The 23,504-nt window shown below is 40.3% G+C and overlaps 2 protein-coding genes across 3 annotated transcripts in view; both read left to right on the top strand.

Moving 5' to 3' along the window:
• Positions 1 to 10,733, top strand: part of Pex7 (peroxisomal biogenesis factor 7) — a 62,623-nt gene extending 51,890 nt beyond the window's left edge. For both annotated transcript variants that reach the window (XR_013424817.1, XM_005329797.4), the window contains one exon: positions 10,277 to 10,733. Coding sequence is in view for 1 of the 2 variants with exons in the window: in XM_005329797.4 (XP_005329854.2) it covers positions 10,277 to 10,345 (69 nt within the window). In the remaining variant the exon portion in view is untranslated. The remainder of the gene's footprint in view (positions 1 to 10,276) is intronic.
• Positions 10,734 to 16,241: 5,508 nt separating this feature from the next.
• On the top strand, positions 16,242 to 20,560 carry Slc35d3 (solute carrier family 35 member D3). Its single transcript, XM_005329799.4, has 2 exons — positions 16,242 to 17,796; positions 18,791 to 20,560. The coding sequence occupies exons 1-2, from the start codon at positions 17,358 to 17,360 to the stop codon at positions 19,621 to 19,623; spliced, it is 1,272 nt and encodes a 423-aa protein (XP_005329856.2). The 5' UTR covers positions 16,242 to 17,357; the 3' UTR covers positions 19,624 to 20,560.
• Positions 20,561 to 23,504: the final 2,944 nt, after the last annotated feature.

Raw genomic sequence — 23,504 nt, 5'->3', positions numbered from 1 at the left:
TTGGGACAGGGAGAATTAATTTTGAGCTATCTCTTGTTTGATATTCAAATGGATGTCCGGTAGATAGAAATAGGCTTGTCTGTCTCAGGGGACAGTTTATATGCAAAAGTGAAATGTGTGGGAGTAAGCAAACAAGGGAAGTGAAGGAGGAGTTGGAAGTATACCATTTTAAAGTTGTTATTACTACATTTAAAGTGATATTATTTGAGGGTACCCTGTGGTAAAATCAGTATGTATATTGTAAACCCCCATGGTAATCTTTAAGAAGTTTTAGAAAAAGAGGTATAACTAATAAGCCAGTTGTGGAGGTAAAATGAAATTATAAAAAAATAATCAATTATTTCAAGATAATGTAGGCCATGTATAAAAAAACAGAGCCAACATGTATTCAGTGATAAGACCAGAAGCTTTTCCTTTAAAGTCAGGAATAAAACAAGGATACATACTTTTTATTACTTCTATTCAACAGACTATTGGAAGTTCAAGCCACAGGCAACATGACAAGTATCAAAATTGGAAAGGAGGGGCTAGGGTTGTGACTCAGTGTTGGAGCGCTTGCCTGGCATGTGTGAGGCACTGGGTTCAAGCCTAAGCACTGCATATAAATAAATAAATAAAGGTCCACTGACAATTAAAAAATATATTTTAAAAAATTAGAAAGGAAAAAATAAAAATCATCTCTCTTCACAGATGACATGATCTTAAATGTAGAAGACCTTTAACCAAATCAACCAACAGTTATATTTAATGTAAGTCTACATACTCTAGTTAAGAGACAGATAAAGCCAGATGTGGTGGCACATGCCTGTAATTCAGCAGCTCTGGAGGCTGAGACAGGAGGATTGTGAGTTCAAAGCCAGCCTCAGCAACAGTGAGGCACTAAGCAACTCAGGAAGACCCTGTCTGTAAATAAAATACAAAATAGGACTGGTGATGTGGCTCAGTGGTTGAGTGCTCCTGAGTTCAATCCGCAGTACCAAAAAAAGAAAAAAAACAGATAAAAAAAACAATAAATACCTGAGAAACTATGAGAGACTCATTAGGTTAAGTCTTTGTGACCTAGTGGATTTTGGATTTGAAGAAGGAGTTTTCTAACTCCAAGTTCTAAAATCCAGTTACTTTTTTATATAAAATTTTAATTATACACTTGTAATATTCTTCTCCCTGTAAATTTGTCTTAGTTTATACTGTTGTCTGCATTTTATTTACATTCTTTTGTGGACTTTAAGCTTTCCTTTCAAATTTAAGATGATGATGTCAACTGATAATTGTGTTTTTTCATATACTTAAAATCAACATCTTCCTTCCTTCCTTCCTTCCTTCCTTGAGGTGCTGAGGATTGAATCCAGGGCCTTTGTTCATATATTATTTTCTTAGAAAATATCTTTTTCTTACCTCTTAGTATCTTTCCATCCGATTTTAAAAACCTGTAGTACTTTGTAATCTTAGCAGCTGCAGGACCTTGCTGATGTTACCTAAGGGCTCTCTGCCTTAATGTTTTCTGTCTTAAAAGAGATTCTCTGAGTCCTTATACTTACAGACAGTTTTCTTTGTAGTGTCTCCCTTCTTAGAGATCTGAACAAAAAGGTCCAAAGGCATTCTTATCTTATACTGTCTTTCTTCTTGACAAAATGTAAGATCTTGTCTTTAAAAGTTTAAAACTTGACAAATAAGTATCTGAGGTCATTCTTTAAGGATAATTGCTGAGAAATACTCCACGCCCCTTCTTGTTAGCCAGGTTGAAGTTATCTTTCACTTGAGAAATTTTTTCTTTGATTTTTTTTCCCTCTCTAGTCATGATTCATATAGTTCTAGCATTTTCTCTTTTCTCCCTTATCCTTATTATTTCTAAATTAGATAGCCCTTTTCTGTTTTTAGGTTTGTGATTCAAGACCTGGGTATAACCATTTTATAATTGGAATTTCTGTGTTAATTTAGCTTTAGAACTTCTGGCTTTTTATTCTGTAGTGATGACCCTGCTCTTTTGAATGATAATTGGTATTTAGTATAGTTTTATTTATAAACTGGGTACAGGTGCACATCTTTACATATTCCTTTTGAAACATAGTTACTTTTACTTTAATGTCTTTTAGAGTAGACATATTGATTCATTCCAAGATCAACTTTATGTATTTAATAAAATTTAACTTTTTTCTCATGACAGAATTTTGGAAATCACATTTAGAGGAAAGAAAAATGATTACCTATGGTCCCACTATTCTAGAAAGAAGTCTTTTGTAAGCTAGGCATGTTGGTACACACCTGTAATCCCAGTGGCTTGGGAGGCTGAGCCAGAAGGATCGCAGGTTTGAGGCTGGCCTTGGCAACTTAGTTAGACCCTGTCTCAAAATAAAAAATTAAAAAGGGCTAAGGATATAACTCAGTGGTAAAACATTCCTGAGTTTAATCCCTAGTACTCTCCTCCAAAAAATAAAAAAAAAGTCTTTTGTAGCATGTTTTTTTTTAATCCTTTAATTTTTTAATTTTTTTTAATTGAAGCACAACAACCATATTGGAAAATGCACCTATTTTAAGTGGAACAGCTCAATATGTGCCAGTGTAACCACCACTCAGTTTAAGTCACAGAACATAGCCAGAAGCTTCCTCCCAAATTTTACCCCTTGCCTTCTTTTCAATGGTGACTACTTTTCCAGTCTTTTTCTTTATGTATATTTTTTAAAAGTTGAAGTTATCCTGCATATATGAATTTGCCTTCTGGGACTCCTAGGTGTTTGGTAAGCATAATCTTTATAAATGACTATCTTGGTCTCTCCATGCTAGGAACATGTAGCAAGTTACTGTACAGACTTTTCCACTTTTCCTGAAAGTAGGACGGAAAGACTTTTGTATGTTTTCATTTTGTTTTAGTGTAAGATTGCTTAGATTTGTTTCTGATGTAAATTATTAATGTAGGTGTGACTTAAAGTATGTATTTGACTTTGTTTGATTTTTCATTAAAAGATGTTGTGTAAAAGTTCAGCTTGTGTTTGGTTCAAGTCTATTCCCACAATCTTTGATATCAGGTTTAAAGGTTGACAGTGGATAAAAATATTTTAAAATTCTCAGTATGAGTCTGGGAAAACTGGACTTTAGAAGGGGTCTAGCATTACTGGTAGTCAGGTTTCTGTGTCCTGTTCACCTTTTATCTCAGGTGACAGTGTCTGCATCTGTCACAGACTAGCTCTTGAGTTGAAAAGAACAATGTGCCAGAAGCATTTCATGTCCTCAGGCATTAGTCTCTGCTGTTTCCTCTTTGATGCTTTCATAATTGTATAATTTTTCAGCACAAAGTTATATAACAATGCTTGTTGTTTTACCCCAGATGTGAAATATCCCTAGGCACAGCTCTAGGATCTCAGTGAGCTCCAAAATGGACAGGACTGGCCTGTGTCTGGTCTGCACTTCATAGGCATCCCTTACTAGGATGCCTCCCAGAATTGGTGACACCCTAGTCTCTGCCACCTCTGGGTTCTGCTCCTGAATCATCTACCTTCTTGTTCCTTTTCCTTTCTCTAGGATATAGAACGTTGTTTCTAAAAATCAAGCAAAAACACTGACTTGGCACACTGCAAATTACTTTTTTTAAAAATTGTTTTTAGATGTCAATGGACCTTTGTTTTATTCATTTATTTATATGTGGTGCTGAGAATTGAACCCAGTGCCTCACATTTGCTAGGCTAGTGCTCTACCACTAAGCCCCAACCCCAGCCCCACTGCAAAGTACTTTTTAGAAAAACTTTCTTGGACACTTGGTGTCCTACCCAGCTTACCTTTGAAATCTTTTGATTTTTTTTTTAAGCTCATTTTTCACAGTATCTTTTCTCAGTCTTTTTTCAGAGTCAGTATCTGGACATTGACTTATGTAAAAATGAAATTCTCAGGAATGAGTGTTCCATCTCTATCACCTCAAAACATTTATGCTCTCTCTTTCCTTCTAGTCAGTTTTCAGCTTTCTTACTGCTCCCCCATCCAGGTCTTTGCTTACTCAGTTATCCACCATTTATATCTGTAATCAGTTTTCTTTTTTTAATTTTCAAAGTTCTATGGGGCTTATCATCATTTGACCCCAGTGTTCTGTGTCACTCCCATTGAGTTATTTTTCTCTTTTGTTATAAAAATAACATCTAGAATTAGTGGCTTTAGTTCTTGTCTTTAGTTTCTCAAAAATTTACTCTTTTAACACTGTGTCTGTCTTCCTTTTATCATTCAGTTGAAGTTAAGCCCCAAAATGTCACCAGTGAACTCCCAAAAACCAAATTGCCTTTTCTCAGACTTCCTTCTTATTTAGATATAATTTTGATATTAAAAAATGTCCTCTCCTATTTTAATGCTACTATGTTAATTTTTTTCTTTCTAGAAATAAAGATGTGCAGGACTCTAGGTGAAAATTTTATCACTTTACTAAAGAATCTATAAAAAAGACTGGAATAGGCTGCCTTGTAGCCAAGTGGTTAGAGCACTTGTCTAGCATGCACAATGCCCTGGTTCATTCCTCAGCACTGCAAAAAGGAATGATTGGAATCAATGATGACCCATATCATGTTCTTGTAATATAATACTTTTTTCTTATTGCTGCCATTTTTTGAGGCCTTCATCATGTAATATAGATACTACTTTATTTGTCTCCTAACAGATCTTTTGCTTTTTCACATTCATGGTCAGCCTCTCCTGTGATGCTTTTAAATCACTCTGACCATTCACCTCCTTCCATACTATGTGTCAAAAAGTGCCATATCATAGTATATATGTTATATGCCAGTTTTAATGTGCAAATCAACACAATTTGTCATTTTCAATTTGCCTAGAAACTTTCTTCAGGATAGAATCTTAATTTTTTTAAATCTTACTTTCAAGATTGAGTATACTTGCCTAGGATGTGTAAGGCCTTGGGTTCCATCCCCAACAAAAAAATAATGACAACAATAGTATCCAAGATGAATTACCTTCCTTTTCTCCTTTTTCTCCCTTACTTTTTTGCTTCAATAAATATTTTGAATGTCAACTAAGTATTTTGAGTGGTTGGTGTTATGGAATAGATTAATGTAAAGTATCTGATACATATGTGCTAAATATAAAATGAATGAATGAATAATTGTAAAGGTTTTTTTAGTGCATAAGTCTATTGTCTACTTTTGCATAAACTCCATAATGGTTAGTATAATAAATCATATTCTCCCTTGTAGTCACTTACTATTGTAAGTTGGTTTAGTAAGGAAAATATGTTTCTTTATTTAGCCCAAAATTTAATATATTGCAACATCATGATTATGCTACTTTTTCAAAATTAAAGTTGACTGTTAAGTGATTTTTTTTCAAACATTATTCTCTCTACATCTTTCTGCCTATTTCTCTTGTTCATTCTTGCTAAGGAGGCCATATGTCATACAGATAATTACAGTACATTGAACAAATTTCCCAAGGGCAAAAGCAATTGTCTACAAAATTGAGAGAAAAGAGTATAATGTTAAATAGGAAATGGAAAACTTGTCAATGAAGCAAGTCTCTTAATGGGTCACTTGGAATTATTTGTTATATTATTTGTTATATATCAACCCAGTCATTTTGAGATGAATTACCTTATCAGTGGCATGTGTAAACATTTTAATAAAGTGGAGGGAATTGATAAAATTAATTAATAAAATTAGAGAATATAAATCCATGTTCTAAATTTCACATGTATTTTAAGTCTGGTATTTTCATTATAATGTTGCCTTCTCTAAATGCTGTATTTATAGGACAATTAGTATAGAAGGTGTTCTATAATGTATCTTATTTGATCCACCAATAATTAGTTTTTATCATAAACTCCTTATTGAGTGCATTTGTTTCATTTATATTTGGGGGTTTGTTGTAGCATCAGCATAGTACTTTGCATGTAGGCAATGTTAAAAAGATTAATTAAGTTACTCTCAAGCATTCCATTTTTGATGTTACAATGTATGTGCTATAACTGTATTTAGAAATTGTTATATTGATAAATAATAAATTTCTATTAGGTGTTCAAGAGTACTTCATTGTATGTTTTAAGGAAATTGACATTTTGGTGCAATAGCAAGTAACTCTTAATTTCTAATTAGTGTTACTCATTTTTAAAACTTAAAAATCTCTATTTTGCTATATAAAAGTAAAGATCATTAAAAATAGAACTTATGTTGAGGCTTACCTGGTTATTTTTTACTAACTTGAAAAATAGCATCTTTTAGGAATGAATAATGAAGACTGGATCTCTCTTCAGGTTTTACATCAAGTGAAAAATATTATATTTTGACAAACCATTTTTTCCTTAGAATGTTGGTAATTTTAATTCTGAGTTTTGATGAGAAGGTTTGCACTTTGATCTCAGGTTCAAGGAAATTCAGAAGAGCAAAAAGATGAATGTGTCACAGTGGTGGCTTGTGGGGTTAGGAATAAATTTTCCACTTGAATATCCCTGGGCAGAAGCAGCGGCACCCTGGAGACTCCCATCCTTGGGTGTCTCCATGCACACTCACACTGCAAGGGAAAAGGGTCACACAAGACACGCCTCAGCATCCAGCCTTCAAGGAACCCTAGAGCACACTCAGAAAAGAAGTCTTCTACCAATACATTCAGAGTTTCATCAGAGGAGTTATGGAGCACTTCAGTTTCCCAAAAGCTGGAATTTTTAGTTCTTCATTCACTCTTGTTTATTCGGCTGATCATATCCCTTTTCTACATTGTACCTTTGTCCCACAAATAACAAGAAGTGCTCTCTGGCTAAGGCACTCTTCCTTTAATCCTCAGCTTAGAGAATACTCCTGAAAACATCTGCTTTCCTCAAATTTGGTCAGAGGGGCTCCTTTCCTACTTTTACTGGGCCCCACAATTATCACACATATTACCCTGCATTATAGGTGTCTCTGTGCTTAATTCCTTTCTTCACTGGACTCAGGAGCTTTCGGGCAGAGACCAGGACCATAGTGTTTATTTTCATAGTCTTGGTATACTTCTGACACACAGTGGAGGCTCTCAATAAAATTTATTGATTACATGGATGAATATATGTGTGTATGAATTATGATATTTATATTTTTGTAATGCAAAGGAATATTTTACTAACAATTCCTAGGGCAGAAAGCTCCTTGTGAAACTTCTCTAAATAATATTCGTGACCCTCAAAAATTCCATATATCTCCCAAATCACATAAAAATTGTTGCTTTTACCCAAATTTTTGACCTCACATCTTGTGAGAGGCCCTCTCTACATAACAAAATCTAAGAAGAATAAACCATAGCTTATACGTGGATTTATTAATTCATTCAGTAAGCATCTATTAAAGATTTATTGTATGCAAAATACAAGGAATACAGATTTACATATCTGGTCAATATACAGTCCCTCTTTAAAAAAATACTGTTTGGTTTTAGTTGCATAGACATATCCATATGCCAGTGTTAGAAAAAAGAAACTATTACCCAGCATGCTTCCATTTTCTCTTAGCTGTTATAAGACATATTGCTTAAGTTACTGTGCAGGTATTGATATGCTCTGTCTGAAAGCTTTACTCCATTTGTGTCTTTAGAAAAGATTTTTAGATTCTTAGATTCTTTTGTTTTTTTTTTAAATCTTTATTTACTTCATTTAGTCCTGTGATTTAATCTGTAAACTACCTATACCCGTTTAGAACTTGATGGTAAAAATCTCAAGGAAAATAAATTTTAAGAATTATAAGTAACCAAGGTTTAAATAAATAATACAAATTTTCATGTTTTTAAGTAGAAATCCTGGATCCTGGCGAATGTAGAATGGTCCAGGAAAGTGCATAAACTCTTGGTTTCAGAGTGCTTCCGGGAGGGCTCAGGATTTTCACTTGTTTCCTCTTTCTTTGTCCTCCCATGTGTCTCTTTTCCTACCACATAACAGCCTACTGGATTTGAAACTTAATTTTAAATAAAATTAAGCACAAGGTATTTTGAATATTAATGGCTTATAAATCTCTTCTCTCAAGAAAAGAATTTTTCCTCAAGAATATTTTAATCTTGCCAAATTTTTAATTTATTTTAGTCCATAACAAAAATTCCTGCACATTAAATGTTCCCCAAAGAACTTTCTTTTTTTTTTCTTTTTCTTTTTTTAATATTTTATTTACATTTTAGTTTTCGGCAGACACAACATCTTTGTTTGTATGTGGTGCTGAGGATTGAACCCCGGGCCGCACACATGCCAGGCGAGCCCGCTACTACTTGAGCCACATCCCCAGCCCCAGAACTTTCTAATATGCAGGTAGAATTGAGGACAAGCACATGCCTGTAATCCCAGGACCTTGGAAGGCCAAAACAGGAGGATCACAAATTTAAGGCCAGTCTGGGACAACTTAGTGAGAGTTCACCTCAAAATAAAAAAAAACTAAAGGGACTGAGATGTTCTCAGTTGGTAAGATGCCCTGGGGTAAGCCAGTAAAAGGCATAGATCCTAAAAGCATCAGGTGATCCAGAACAGCCTTGAGACAATACAAGCATTCTATTCAAGGAAGTGGTGATCTTTTTGCTGCTTTCAGTTTTTCACAGTTTTTCTGACAATAGATAGTGTAATGAGCAAAGAGGTGAGTCCTCATTGAGGGGACTGAAATTGAGAAGGAGTATCAATCATAGATAGAAAAGAAGATATCCTGTGTCTTTGTCTTTGCTCTGTCCCCAGTCTGGCCTTGAAGGAGTCTGTGGCCAGGCATGCATTCCTGGGGATGGGAGGGACTGAGGGCTTTTATTAAGAGGAAGTGGGATGGGAGATAGGAAAGATTCCTCTTTAACAAGCAAAAGTCTGAGTGGATCTTATCCTGTAAAGTAGATTATTTATTTTCATGTCATTTGCTTTGTCTTTTTGTTAGCATTTTTTATTTTACCAGAGTCCATTTTTTTTGTTTTTAATGTTTATCTTTTTCTTGGTCCTTATTTTTAGCATTTTTCTTTTCGAATGTCTTTTAGGCTGGCCATGGATGTCTATGGGACATGGAGACCCTTGTATTAATTAACTCTCAGTCCTAGAATTCAAGGGGAAACATGCCAATAGAGGCTATTAGGATGGAGATGGTAATTAATGAGAGACTCCCCACAAGGGAACATGTGGTACAGTCCTTCTTCTTTACCAGGAAATCTCTACGTGCTAACCTTAGAGAATTTAGAGCTTCTTTGTTAGTAAAGTTTTTTTTTTTTTTGAAAACCTTACTGTTTTTTTATGGTAAGCATCTTTAAATTTGTTGAATGAAATGGAATTTAATTAATTATTTGCATTAATTTGAATTAAGGTGTTCACAATTCTGAATCATTGCAGTTTTAGATCTTCCTTGCATTATTAATATTTGTGAACAATTGTTGATTTAGTGACCTTCACATTTACGAGTTATTTTAAGTCCTGGGTAAATAAAAACTTGAAGAATGTTGAATAGAAATTCATAGACATAACTTACAGATGCCTTGCATTAAAAATCTTCGTCTTATTTCTCTGATTCTCTTTTCCATAGTAGTTGATGCTTAACACACTGAAAGGCCTAATACTTGAAAAGAACCCATAGATGAGTCAGTGGTAAATTAATGCAATGATCTTTGTGTCCCATGGTATGAAAACTTGTAATTACAGGATTAGGCAAATAATGGTTGACAATTTGCTTTTTATGAGGGACTGTTTCTAATGGAAACACTCAACAGACTCAGGTGCAGGTTCCACCTCTGCGACTCCAGTGCAAATGCCAGGGCATGGTCAAGTTTTCTGACTTTACCCCAGTGGAAATGGGATGGTCCCTCCTCTGGGAGTCTCTAGAGCATGTTCCACACTCATTCTGACCTGTTGTTCTGTGAAGGTGAGATCCGTACTTCATCTTCCTCCCCCTCCTCACTGTGTAGGTCACACATTTTTACATGCATTTAATGGTTGTGTAGATATGGTATATGATACCGTATTTCTTTCCCTTCTTCCCATTCCACTTCTTTACTATCAAAAAACTTTTTAAACTGACAGTTGAGCAAACTTATTAGTTTAATCTAGGAACTCATCTTTCTAGCATTTATCTTAGGGGATTATGGAGCTCTGTGATAGGGTAGGGGAAATTCTTGTAGGCAATTGCAGTCAATTGGCAACAGTTCCCAAAGTGTATCTTGAAAAGGGAAAATAGGACTTCTTGAAGAGGACATATCCCTGTGTTTTTCCTGTCCCATATTTACTAGTGAATGGCCTACTATACTCTAAACAACTGGGACTTTTGCTACCAGTTTTGATTTTTATACACTTAAATGTGTGCCTTCTTACTTTGTTTTTGTTTTGCAGGTAGCTGACTGTTCTTGGGATGAAACAATAAAGATATATGATCCTGCTTGTCTTACTATTCCTGCTTGAGATACATGGCTGTGGTCAGAAAAAATGTTGACTGAAGAACTACTTAAACTGCAGCTGACTTAACTATTGAAAACATAGATGTTATGCATTTATATGCTATTCAGATTTCAAATTTTCCCAGACTTACTCTGGAGTCAGTTTTGAGGCAGCTGATAAAGACTTGGGCTCACTCTTTAAGCTTGGTACATAAGTCATGTTTCTTATAATCCTAAGAAATAATTGATGTTATAGTATATCTTATAATATCAATTAGAATATAATCTCTGCATTATAAAATGGATTAAAATATGGGAGATGAGATTATGTGAATAGTGATATATTTTTAAATTTGTCACTTTTGATGTGAAATACAAATCATTGCTATTAATAAAAATCAAAATAAATTACATCTCTTGGTCATTTATCATTTTATGATATCCCTAACAAGATTGCTTTTTTCAACACATTGTGTGTGTGAATACTGTAATTATATAGATATAGCTGTGGTTCATATATGGGCTCTAATATATAGATTTAATTATAGTTAGTGGTTATTTATTGAGCGTGTACTATGTCTTACACAGACTGAATGAAATTCTCGTAAGGACTGGTGCCATGCTTTAAGAACATGGAATGCTGTGAGTTAAAAGTTGTTTTTGTTTTTGTTTTTGTTTTACATTTATTTGAATCCTTTTACCTCTTTGTATGTCTCTCTCTTCCCACTTCTCTATCAACAAATTTGAAAACTCTTCCTTGCTTAAGAAGAGTCTTAAGTCCTACTAAGGCTTCTATAAGTTGCATGAAACTAGCCCTAAATTGTGCTACAAACTCTGCTTGCTATCTTCCCAAATCATCTTGAAAAATTCATATATACTGATTAATTACCTGGAAAAAACACAAGTTAAAAAGAGAAATTAGTTAAACTATCTATTTTGCACTTTTTAGTTTTTTATATAATGTTAAAACAAATGACAAAAAAGTCTGACTAACTGCATTCTTAAGTTTTGGAGAATTTTTAAAGAACAAAATGTAATTATCAGAGCAGAAATAAAATATTTGGATATTGTCTTATTTATATATATGTTTATTTATTCTAGAAAGAAATATTACATCTTAAGATATAATTCCAAGACAGCATAAATTAGGAGGTAGAACAAAAGACGAAGTGGAGCCGGGAGTGGGACTTGAAAAAGCACACGTCAAAAGTTCTGTGAAGGGGTTGGGGACTTAGCTCAGTTGCAGAGTACTTGCCTAGCTCACACAAGGCCCTGAGTGGGGTCTTTGGCCCTGAGGGTGGGGTTGGGTGAGAGGAGTTCTGTGAAGTTGCTACTGACAAAGATTTGCTACCAAGATGTCTAGCCTTATATATAATCCAGTGCCTATGCACCAGACCTCACACATACAAGGTGCTCAATTAACATTTTTAAAATAAATTTATCATCTCAGGCAGTACTAATAGTTTTTGAGAGAAGCCATAAAGAGGACAATATAAGTGGATTGTAATGACAAGGTACTCACCTCACCCTCAGAGCTGTCACACAAGATGAGTTTCATAGAGCTTTGCCGTGTTGCTTCCCTCTGAGGGAATTAATGGCATCACACCAAGGTGTGGTTCAATAGAAGCATGTCCTCAGTGTGTGTTCTCTGCATCAGCAAAATTGATAATAGAACTTTCAAAATACATAACCCAGATCAAATTTACAATAAAAATGAAATTATTTTTCCCTTTAGGGTATTAATAATTTACTATGTATCTTTTAAAACAAAAAAAACTTGATTTAAAAATTAACATATCCTTTGATTTACTTTTTCACTCTATTTCAGGGATGTTAGAGATGTTTAGAACACTTACTCCATAATAAATAACTCAGTTCTTGGAGTCTGTCAGTGTGAAAGAGTGTGGCTGAATGCTTATTCGGTTGGTTCCTTGGAGTTAGTGTTGGAAAACCAGAAAAAGCAGAGTTGGATTCTCTCCTGAAAAGAATATGCAAGATTTTGAATTCTTGGTAGCACATGAGCTAAGTCACTTCTGGGCAATCAGTCATTCCTTCCAGGTTGGAAAAATCAGCATTGCTTTCCTGGCTGCTTCCCAAGCTGCCCCTGCACCTGCAATGATGGAAGAGTGGATGGAGGAAAAGGGAGCCCCCAGCCAGCCATCTGATGCTTTATACATTATTTCTTTAAATCTTTATAACCTCCCTGAGAGGTAGCCCTGTTTTCCAGGCAAGAAAGCCCAGGCTCTCAGCCACAATAGCCAGGAAGTAATGAGACTGGCTTGAAGTCTGGAATGAACTAGGATGACTGAATTCAAACCTCTGGTCCTGCCACATGGCCTTCTTAGGAATAACAGAAATCTTCGGAGAGTCAAGATGTAGATCCTGATCATTCTGAGGGGTGGGAGTGGGGGAGGGGTTCTGAGAAGACTGAGCTTCCAAGTCTGAAAAGCTAAGAAACTAAACCTGTGTCTGAGTGAGCCTACCAAGGTCCATCACCTCCTGGGAGAGCCAGGCTGAGAGCCAGCTGTCCTTTCTGGTTTTGGCACTTCTTAACTGCTTATCTCAGCAATAACTTGGCTCTTCCAAAAATGAGCTCTTAGTAATTTCTTAACAGGCCTTTTCTCCGATGTGTTAAGCACTTACATTGTGTGTGGGTGTGGGCGTGTGTATGATTCCTGCCTTCCCCACTTCCCCACCTGGGTGTCCCAAATGCCTTTGCATTCATTTTGTTCCATCCAAACTCATTTTACATGCTACACCAGCTCCTCCTTTCTGCACATGCTTTTTCATTTGTTGCTAATGAAGAATCAAGCTAAAAGACCAGTTTCAGACAAACTAAAGTCCTAAACAGGGGCTCAGCGGTAGAGCATTTGCCTCACAAGTGTGAGTCACTGGGTTTGATCCTCAGCACCACATAAAAATAAATAAACAAAATAACTGTAACAAACAAACAACTACAAAAAAGAAACCTAAATAGCATCCCATGGCTTCCCTCATTCCCACCTGTCTCTTCCTTTCAGTGCGGCCACCACTGCCACCATTCAAGTCATCATTAACTTTCCTTAGGTGGATTGTGGCAGCTTCCTCAATGGTGACTGCTTCTAGTTCTGAATCCTCAGAACCATTCTCATCAACACAGCTGCCAGAGACTAATCAAAAATGCAATCTGATTATCCCAGTCTTAGAGTAATCTTTTCTCTGCTTGTAGGACTGCCTACAGGGAAATGTTCAAGCTTGCTAACCAAGCAGCCAGGGTCTTTGGGCTAGAACCCCCCCCGGCCCCCCCCCCAAAACCCAAAAAAACAAAAACCAAAAAAACCTCTCCCTGCAGCACTGGTCCTCTTTACAATACTGTTGTATTCACAAAATTCCCCATGGAATCATGCAGGTCTTCCAAGTCTGTGTTTGCTCAAGTTAAGTCTGCATGCCTCAAGAGTCCTGCCCTTGGTTTGGCTAATTCTAATCCATCATTTACATCTGAAGCCTGAGGCAGAAGGATTGCAAGTTTAAGACCAGCCTCAGCAATTTAGTGAGGCCCTAAGCAACTTATCGAGACCTGTTTAAGAACAAGTGCTGGAAATATAACTCGGAGCTAGAGCACTCCTAGTTCCAATCCCCAGTACCAAACAAACCAAACAAAAAACATGTTCATTTGTTATTTAGTCTGTTTTCCTTTTACATTCTCCTGTGATCATGTGTCAATCTTACAAATAAAAGAAGTAAAAATTTCAAAATTTCTTTCTCATGAAGCTTCTCTACTCCCTGTCGAGCTTGTTTAGTTGCCCTCCAGGAAGCTCCCCCTTTCCTGCTTCAAGGCTTCACTCCATCCTTAGCTTCATTGTGTTCACCCCCAACCACTTGTGAATCCCTTAGGACTAGCTGAGTGCTCATCCTTGAATCCTCTGTGGCTAACAGATTACCTATCACAAAATACTTGCTCTTTATGTTTGTTGGATGAATGAATTAAGAGATTGATTTAATGCCACCAATATTTATTGAGTAGCTCTAAAGATAGAGCCCTGTTAGCCAATCCCCAAAAAACAAATGCTGAAAGTTTTCTCTGATATAAAGAGGCTCAGAGGGGTGGGAGGGAAAGGGAAGAGAGAGGGCCTTAGAAATGATGGTGGAATGTGCTGAATATCATTATCCAAAGTACATGTATGAAGACACGAATTGGTGTGAATATACTTTATATACAACCAGAGATATGAAAATTCTGCTCTATATATGTAATATGAATTGTAATGCATTCTGCTGTATATATATATATATACACACACACAGAGAGAGAAAGAGAGAGAGAGCCCTTTCATTCTGTTAGAGAGAAAGAGAGAGAGAGAGAGAGAGAGAGAGAGAGAGAGAGCCCTTATATCTAGATCCTTGATACCAATAGATAAAATTGCTATTGGATTTCAGATCCCCATTCTTGTTTGATTGACCTTGTTAAGCATAGTGTTCTTATTCCCAACCCCCGCCCCCCACCAGTTTTCTTTAGGCATTTACCTAGTAACTGGTTTGTGGAGATGGGGTTAAAAATAAAAAGTCCTACTAAAGAACTATATGCACTACAGTGGAAAAAATGTATGGGGTTTCACGCCACTGTAGATTTCAAATATTAAGCTCAATAGTCTTGCTTGAGAAGGGTAAGTTAGCTGAATCAGTCACCAATCTTCTACTAATGTTAGTATCACAAATGGAAGCAATTATAATTGCTGGCAGAAATGAATCATTCCCAAACTAGGTCTGTGCAGTCACTTTATAATATCCATTTAGGGTGGCTTGCAGAAGCCATTCTTTAATTGAAATGGTCCCTAGAAACAGAAATCTTTTGTTTGCTGATGTCTTCAAAAAGTTAACTTTTGTGGGGGCTGGGGTTGTGGCTCAGTGGTAGAGTGCTCAGTTAGCATGCACGAGGCACTGGGTTTGATCATCAGCACTACATAAATGAAAAATAAAGATATTGTGTCACCTAAAATTTAAGATTAATATTTTTTAAGTTAACTTTCAGTTTTTATTTCAGTATATTTTGAATATACATTTACACCACACACATACACAATTTTAATTGCTGGTTCAAACTTCATAATTTCCCCCCAAAATAACATCAACTAAAACAAGCAAACAACAACAACAAAAACCCAGTCCCTAAAATATCCTTAAATAGTGCCTAACCACAAATTTTAACACTAAAAACCAAGAACTCCCTGGGGAACAGGAAGCACGTGTTTTCAGTGTAATGCTGTCCAGTGTTATTCCTGGAAAGTTAGCATGGTAGTCCATTCACAAACATTTTCTTGACTGTCCACCTGTCCGGGATAGGGAGGTGATCCCATTAGGCTTTATGCACAGGAGCCCTCTCCCACTGCAGTGAGCATCCATAACAAAAGGCTGGCTCAGAGGAAGAACTGCAGTGATGCTCCGATTACAACTGTTATTATTTTTTTCCTCCTGCAATAATCCAATCTTCAACACCTGTACTGGAGTGATACAGAACAGAGATGGAAAAAGAGGCAGAAAGAAAAATTGCGGAAGGGACTGATCTTGTGTGTTAAAGGTAAGGTTGTGTGGCGTTTCAAAGTTAGGAGGTTGCAATCCCGTTGGCTAGAAGTGAACCATGGCCAGGGATCGAAAGAAGTGGGGTGTAGTGGAACTCCAACCTACTCTCCCCTCTCACCCAAACTCGGCTGCAGCCACGAATTTCAACTAGTGTGAAAACTAAACTGGCGCTTAGTGATGAGCGCCGCTGAGCGAGTCTGTTTGCTGCTGCAGAGTTCACTACTACCCAGGTGATGCTTCCCAGGGAACTGAATTCGGATGGAAGGGGCACTGAAGACTGGCGCCTGCAAAAAAAGAATCACCCTTTTCTCTTAGCTGCATTAGAAGCACACAGTTCACCAGTCCTGTGTGGGCAAAGGTGTATCCCTAACCCTGACCTGGAGAGTTGGCGCACTACTGTCCTGAAGAGTGCAATCCCCTCCCTGGTACCCAAGAACGCTACACGGATCCCCCTTTGTCCCCACCCCTGCCGCGCCAGCCTTCCTTTGCATCGCGCTCTCTCCTAGTCCCAGAGCATCTAGCCTACCCTCTCCCATCGCTCTGTCAGCGTCACCTCCAAGCTCCTCCACAGAACTGGTAATGGCTACTTGTACCAGAGACACAGTTTCTGCTCTTTAGCTTATTTTACATCTTTGCTTCACTTAAATGTGTGTCTCCACCCCCAAGACGCTGCAGTCCTGCAAAAGACACCGCTCCTGCAGAGCCTCGCGCAGCCCTGGGTGCTCAAAGCCAGGCACCGGGAAAGGCCTGTCTCGAGACCACATGGCACGCCCCGATCGCAGGTTATTTCAACGTCTGGGCGACGGCACCCGGATCTGAAGTATTAGGGTGCCTCCAGCACCGACGTGTTTTCTTCCCCAGCTGAGGAGAGACCGTGGGTGGAAAATCCTCTGCAGCAAGGGGGTTGGGGGCGCCATCACTTGTTGCGACCAATAAACGGTGCTCGATCCCGGAGAGCTGCTGTTTCTAAAATCATCTTAAACTGTGTTTGGGATTCCCCCAATCCGCGCCCCTCGGCTTGGCCGCTTTTAGGACAGAAGAGGGAACCGCGCACCAGAGTGGGCCGAGTGGGCACTGATGCCCGAGGGGCGCGGGTCTGTCCCGCCCTGTGGCAGCCGCCCGGCTTCCCTTGTTGAGCCTCTCTCCTGACCGGGAACTCGCGCGGGATACAGCCCATTGCGGCTCGTCACCGACTTACACATCGCTGTCGCTAGGATTCCCGCCACTCCTCTCAAACCGCCCCCCCTCGCACCCTGCCACTTTTCGGAGTCCCCCGCCCCCGCTACTGCCTCCCCGGAGCTGCGGGGCAGTTGGACGCGGAGCCGCTGAGCCGCGAGGACGCCCGGCTGGAGCTGCCCTCTGCACCCGAGCCAAAGCTCCCTGCCTTTTGCCGCGGCGCTGGGCGGGCGCCCCCGCCGCCCTCGCTCCGCTCCCGCACCTCCGGGAGCTCAGCCGCCGCCCGGTGCTGCGGGGCCGGCGCGATGCGGCAGCTGTGCCGGGGCCGCGTGCTGGGCATCTCGGTGGCCATCGCGCACGGTGTATTCTCGGGCTCCCTCAACATCCTGCTCAAGTTCCTCATCAGCCGCTACCAGTTCTCCTTCCTGACCCTGGTGCAGTGCCTGACCAGCTCCACAGCGGCGCTGAGCCTGGAGCTGCTGCGGCGCCTTGGGCTCATCGCTGTGCCCCCCTTCGGCCTGAGCCTGGCGCGCTCCTTCGCGGGGGTCGCAGTGCTCTCCACACTGCAGTCGAGTCTCACGCTCTGGTCCCTGCGCGGTCTCAGCTTGCCCATGTACGTGGTCTTCAAGCGCTGCCTGCCCCTGGTCACCATGCTCATCGGCGTTCTGGTGCTCAAGAACGGCGCACCCTCGCCGGGGGTGCTCACGGCCGTGCTCATCACCACCTGCGGCGCCGCCCTGGCAGGTGAGCGGGACCCGTGCCAACCCCCAGCCCACCCCAACCCGCCCCGCAGAGACGGCGGGGACCACTTAGTGCAACGCCCTCGCTTCCAGATGGGGAGACTGAGGCAGAGAGAGGCGGAGAGCTTTGAGAATGGTTGTTCGACTCGCAAAAGGGACTTTCTTCTGAGACCCAGCGGAGCCTTTCCCAGCCAGCGCTCTGTCCTCCTCCCTCGGGGTCTCCCACCCGGTGTCTGGGCTTCCGACCCCTGCCCGGGTTTCACCGCGTATCGCCCTTCCCCTGGATCCCTTCCACCGGGAGGGATGGGGGAGCCGCCTGAACCCCAGCCGGAGTCCAACCCTAGACTGAGCCGGAAGGAGGGGGTCGTGAACTTCCTTGGGTCACGCGGGCTGGCATGGGGGAGGGATGGCAGCGAAACTTGGGATCCTGGGGTTGGTTTGGGGTGTCGGGGCTGCTGGTGCGGGGCCGAGGGGGCCCACCTGGGACCCAGGTGCGGGCGGGGTTTAGGAGACAGAGCAACATACGAACCGAATCGAGGAGGGTCAGGAGGGAGGCGATTTTCGCCCAGCGCCTGGCACACTCGGTTAGAGGTCAATAGCCGGTGCAACCTCTCCATTCTGGTCGTAAAGGGGTTGGGGGTAGAGGTACAATGTACCTGGATGACCTCGGCGTCAGCTTAGGGAAGCCACAAGTATCTACCCTGAGAACATCTGCGCTCTCGGTGGCCTTTGTCAGAGGGGTGACCCGGAGACCTGTCAGGGAAGATGCCTCTCCTTATGCATCGCACAGGAGCTGGCTGTCGCATTTTGGCCAGGCAGCCGAGGCACGGTGGGCATCCATATAGGCACTCGGGAAATCGGTGCGCAGAGCTTGAGTATTAACTCCGTCTATTTTCCGACCCGACGCGTTACCCATTGGATACCCACCCGCGCCAACCCGGTGTCTTCTCTCTCTTTCCTTCCTGCGCTGGCTTTGCCATCCTCTTGGTGCGCTACAGGAGCGGGCGACCTGACTGGAGACCCCATCGGGTACGTAACGGGTGTGCTAGCGGTGCTAGTGCACGCCGCCTACCTGGTGCTCATCCAGAAGGCGAGCGCCGACACCGATCACGGGCCGCTCACCGCGCAGTATGTCATCGCCGTCTCTGCCACGCCACTGCTGGTGGTCTGCTCTTTCGCCAGCACTGACTCCATCCACGCCTGGGCCTTTCCTGGCTGGAAGGACCCCGCCATGGTCTGCATCTTCGTGGCCTGCATACTGATCGGCTGCGCCATGAACTTCACCACTCTACACTGTACCTACATCAACTCAGCCGTGACCACCAGCTTCGTGGGCGTGGTGAAAAGCATCGCCACCATCACGGTGGGCATGGTGGCTTTCAGCGATGTGGAGCCCACCTCTCTGTTCATTGCCGGTGTCGTGGTAAACACCCTGGGCTCCATCATTTACTGTGTGGCCAAATTCATGGAGACCAGAAGGCAAAGCAACTATGAGGACCTGGAGTCGCAGCCCGAGGGAGAGGAAACGCAGCCAAGTGGAGACCAGCTGCCTTTCGCGATGGAAGAGCTTCCCGGGGAGGGTAGAAATGGGGGGACCCAGGGTGGGGAGGAAGCAGGTGGCTCCACTCAGCAGAGTGGACCAGAGTTGAGGGGCAGCCCCCGAGGGGGCGTCCCACTGGTGGCTAGGAGCTCAAAGATCTCAGACACCTCTGAAGAAGGGAGTAAAAGGTCCTTAAAGGATGCTTACCTGGAAGTGTGGAGGTTAGTTAGGGGAACCAAGTATATGAAGAAGGATTATTTGATAGAAAATGAGGAGTTACCCAGTCCTTGAGAAGGACATGCACGTATGTACACATGTACATACAGCTATTTTATATGTTAGAAATAATATATTTTAATGAGGGGCCTCCCAGCTTTATTCTTTAAGGAGTGGTTAAGGAAAGCAAAGGAAGAAGCTCAAAGGACCTATAGCAACAAAATTAGCACTTATGTGAATTATTTAGCATGACTGAGGCATCACAGAGAAAAAACATGTGAAGGTGCTTAACAAAGTGAAACAGCACTTTCAGCTTCAAACTCCTGGCACACTTAGTTATTTATTTTTGTCTTTATAACCATAACCAAAAATCTGCATGTATCAAGAATCCCTCAACACCCTCTCCAAAGATGGAGCGTAGAAATGATGACAGCACTTACTGAGTTCAAAGATTATATTCAGGGGCACACTTTTGGTGATAAGACTAGTTTCTATTATCAGCTAGGCAGAGTATAGTGTTAAAAGGACAATGTAAATACACTAGATTGATGTTTACTGTTTAGAGTCATCTGAAGTATTATGTTTACTCTAATTTTTCTTCACTGGTTTTAAAAAAATTAGTATTCTAATGTTCTATTAAATATTAGTGGAAAATGTTGAAGCTATTTTGAAACTGAGTTCTTAGCTTTATAATTATGAAGTCTAGCAATTATAAAAATATTTAAAATGTTGTTTTGACTCCTGGCTTTATAGTATTTATTCTTGAATGCCACAACCTTTTTAAAAGCCAGTTTTACTGTGTAATATTTTTTCAAGCAAATGCAATGGCTGATATTAAAATACATTTTTGCCTGTAGCCCAGTCAGAAGAGAGACCACGGGTTAAGGCCATCCAAGTTGCACTGCATATCCCAAATCATGTTACAAAAAGAGCAACTGCTATATTCACATTATGGTATTTTTCTATCTTAAATTTGTCAAAATAAAGTATGAGTCTGTATGTTAAAAGATAATATTGTTAGAAATTTGTTTTAGACACACTCATGCTCTCTTGTTGCTGTATAGTCTGTGTTTGCCTATGATGTGTGGGTGTAGTATCTGGTGGGTGGGTGACAGCCCATTGGGAACTCTCTAAATTAACATGGCAGTTTGGCTTAAAACAAAAACAGAAACATTTTTTTCTAGTGAGGGAAACTATGATAAAGTAAACAAATGTCTCATGCTGAGATATGAAAGTCATTCATGCCAGCCTTCAGTTCACAAGGAGTTTGAGAGAATGAATAGTAGCATCCACCTGTGAAGAGGCCTTCTGTCAACTCCTGTAGGCAAGGTACTTGACAGTGAGGGCACTCTTATTCACAAGGCTATTTCTGAGGCTCTCAAGACTATGCTGGTTTATGTTTTTCTTCCTTTTCCAAACATAACAATAAAATAAAAAGCAGAAGCCAAAAATGAAGTTCTGGGTCCATCCATTTGGCTCTAGGAGTGAGCTACTGAGCAGGTGTGATTGTGGTGCTTTGGATGGATCCTGAATTACTGATTTTCACAGGGGATTCATTTTTGCTTCTGAAAGTGCCTCTACAAGTCATCGAAGATATAGGAGCCCTCATGTGGCTGCAGTTAGAAGTGGTTAGCCAGAGATAGGACTTTTTAAAAAATAAGCATCAATTTTGCCGTCAACATGCTAGAGGGCAATGTCCTGTTGCAATAGTGTGAAACTGAGAATTAATGAAAAGTGGCAAAGTCGAACAAAATATTTTTTTTTGTTAATATCACTGTCAAATAAATGAATAGAATGATTGTTTTTCACTGAACAAAATTCCCTTTTGGTTAAAAATGTGAGTTTGCATTTATTGTAGAAAGACTCATTCTTTCCTGCCAATAAACTTGTAGAAGGTTTGTATTAGAGATTTTGAGGAATTAGTGATTATGGGGGTTAGCAAGTCTACAATCAACAAGGCAGGGAAAACTCAGGCAGAGTTTCCATGCTGCAATCTTGAGGCAAAATTCCTCTTCCTTCTGGAAACTCAGTCTTTCCCTAAAGACCTTCAATGGACTGAATGAGGCCTGTTTGCCTTATAGAGGATATATGTTTTACTGATTATAGTGCCATTTGTCAATTCTGAAATGTTAATCATATCTTTACAATGTTTTCCAGTAACATCTAGACTGCTCTTTAACCAAATAGCCTAGCCAAGTTAGCAAGTGACAGTAAATGTCATAGACACCTATGGTGGGAGGGAATAGGAGGTGGTATGTTAAGACAAACTCAGGTAGATTCACTTCAGGAATTCGTCACATGTTTTTATCTGGGCAAAACTTGGGGGTCTCTGCATAGAGAAAGTAAATTAAATGGCAGGCAGTGAGTTGGTGCCTGGGGTTTGACCACAGAACACTTGAGTGGGTAGCAGGCCTTACCTGGCTTCTGAGTCATTCCTCCATTCTCAGAGCACAGGAGTTCATCAAAAGACTTAGGTGCAGCCTAAGCTCTATGCTCTGGTGAGGCCAGAAGGAGGGCATCACTCTGATGAGACCCCACTGGAAGTCACTCACCATTGTTGCTTGGCTGGCCCAGTCTTTGTGCCCCATTTCTGGCTACTTAGAGTCTCCCTTGTTTCTGATGTGACACTCACACCTTGTACCTAACTGGGTCCCTGTCTTGAAGTCTGTTTCTACATCAGTTCTTCAGGATGGGGAGGCTCTGCCTCATGTTTATCTGTGACTTTTTACCTGGAATGGGTTTCTGAAACAGCTTGCTGTTAGACCAGACTTCTCAGTGCTGGTCCTGCTGTTGATCCTCTCCCTCTGAAGGTTATCTAGCACAGATCAATCAGAAACATTGGGACAATGATTTCCCAGAATGGCACAGATGAGAGGGTGTGTGCATGTTATTGGAGGCTGCTGAGCAGAGCTGAGCAATGACTGAAACTCCTACAAGACCAGCCGTCACTCATTGTCTTAGGGTCTAATTCTCTAAGTGATTAATAGCAATACTCATGAAGATAAAACTGGGTGAAACTCACAAGTTCTTAATTAACTAAAGACTTTTTTACATTAGAGTTTGGGAGTTTTTTGTTTTGTTTTGTTTTTTTGTACTGGGAATTAAACCATAGAGCCACATCCCCAGCCTATTTTTATTTTGTATTTTGAGACAGAATCAAACTAAGTTACTGAGGCTGGCTTTGAACTTACAATCCTCCTGCCTCAGCTCCTGAGCCACTGGGATTACAGGCATGTGCCACCATGCCCAGCTCAGTTGATAATTTTTATGGCCCTATCTTCAATTCACTGATTTCTTTCTTGGCTATGTTCAGTGTGCTGATGAGCCCATCAAAGGGACTCTTCATTTCTATCACACTAGTTTTTGTTTTTGTTTTTTAACTTCTAGCATCTCCTTTTGATTCTTATATTTTCTATCACTCTGCTTATATTATCCACCTGCTTTTTGCATGAAAGCCCACAAAATATTAGTCAGACTTATTTAAAATTCCCTGTCAGATAATTTCAAAACCCAAATCATATCCAAGTCTGGCTTTAATGTTTGCTTTGTCTCTTAGACATTGTTTTCCCTTGCCATTCAGCATGTCTAATAGTTTTGTTGTTGTCAAAAGCCAGATGATAGGCTGGATAATAGGAACTGAGGCAAAGAGTGTGAGGTATCATGTTAGTGTGGCTAGAAACTAGACTCTGGTTAATGCTAGAGGTGAATGTAGATGCTGAAGACTTCACATTCCTCCAACATCCATGTTTTATCTTTCCACTCTTTCAGCTTCAATCCAGTCATCACACAGGAACCCTGCTGGTATGATGACAAGGTTGGGAGAGTGTTCTGTGAGCTTTAAAAATATATTTTTAAATGACATATAATATGTTGTACATATTTATGGGGTATGATGTGATAATTCAACACATGTAGAAAATGTGTAATGATCACATCAGGGTAATTAGCATTTCTAT

The sequence above is a fragment of the Ictidomys tridecemlineatus genome, chromosome 8 (genome assembly GCF_052094955.1).
Source record: "Ictidomys tridecemlineatus isolate mIctTri1 chromosome 8, mIctTri1.hap1, whole genome shotgun sequence".
Classification (NCBI taxonomy): Eukaryota; Metazoa; Chordata; class Mammalia; order Rodentia; family Sciuridae; genus Ictidomys; species Ictidomys tridecemlineatus.
Note: the sequence above shows the minus strand (reverse complement) of the source record. Positions and strands in the feature narration are given on the sequence as shown.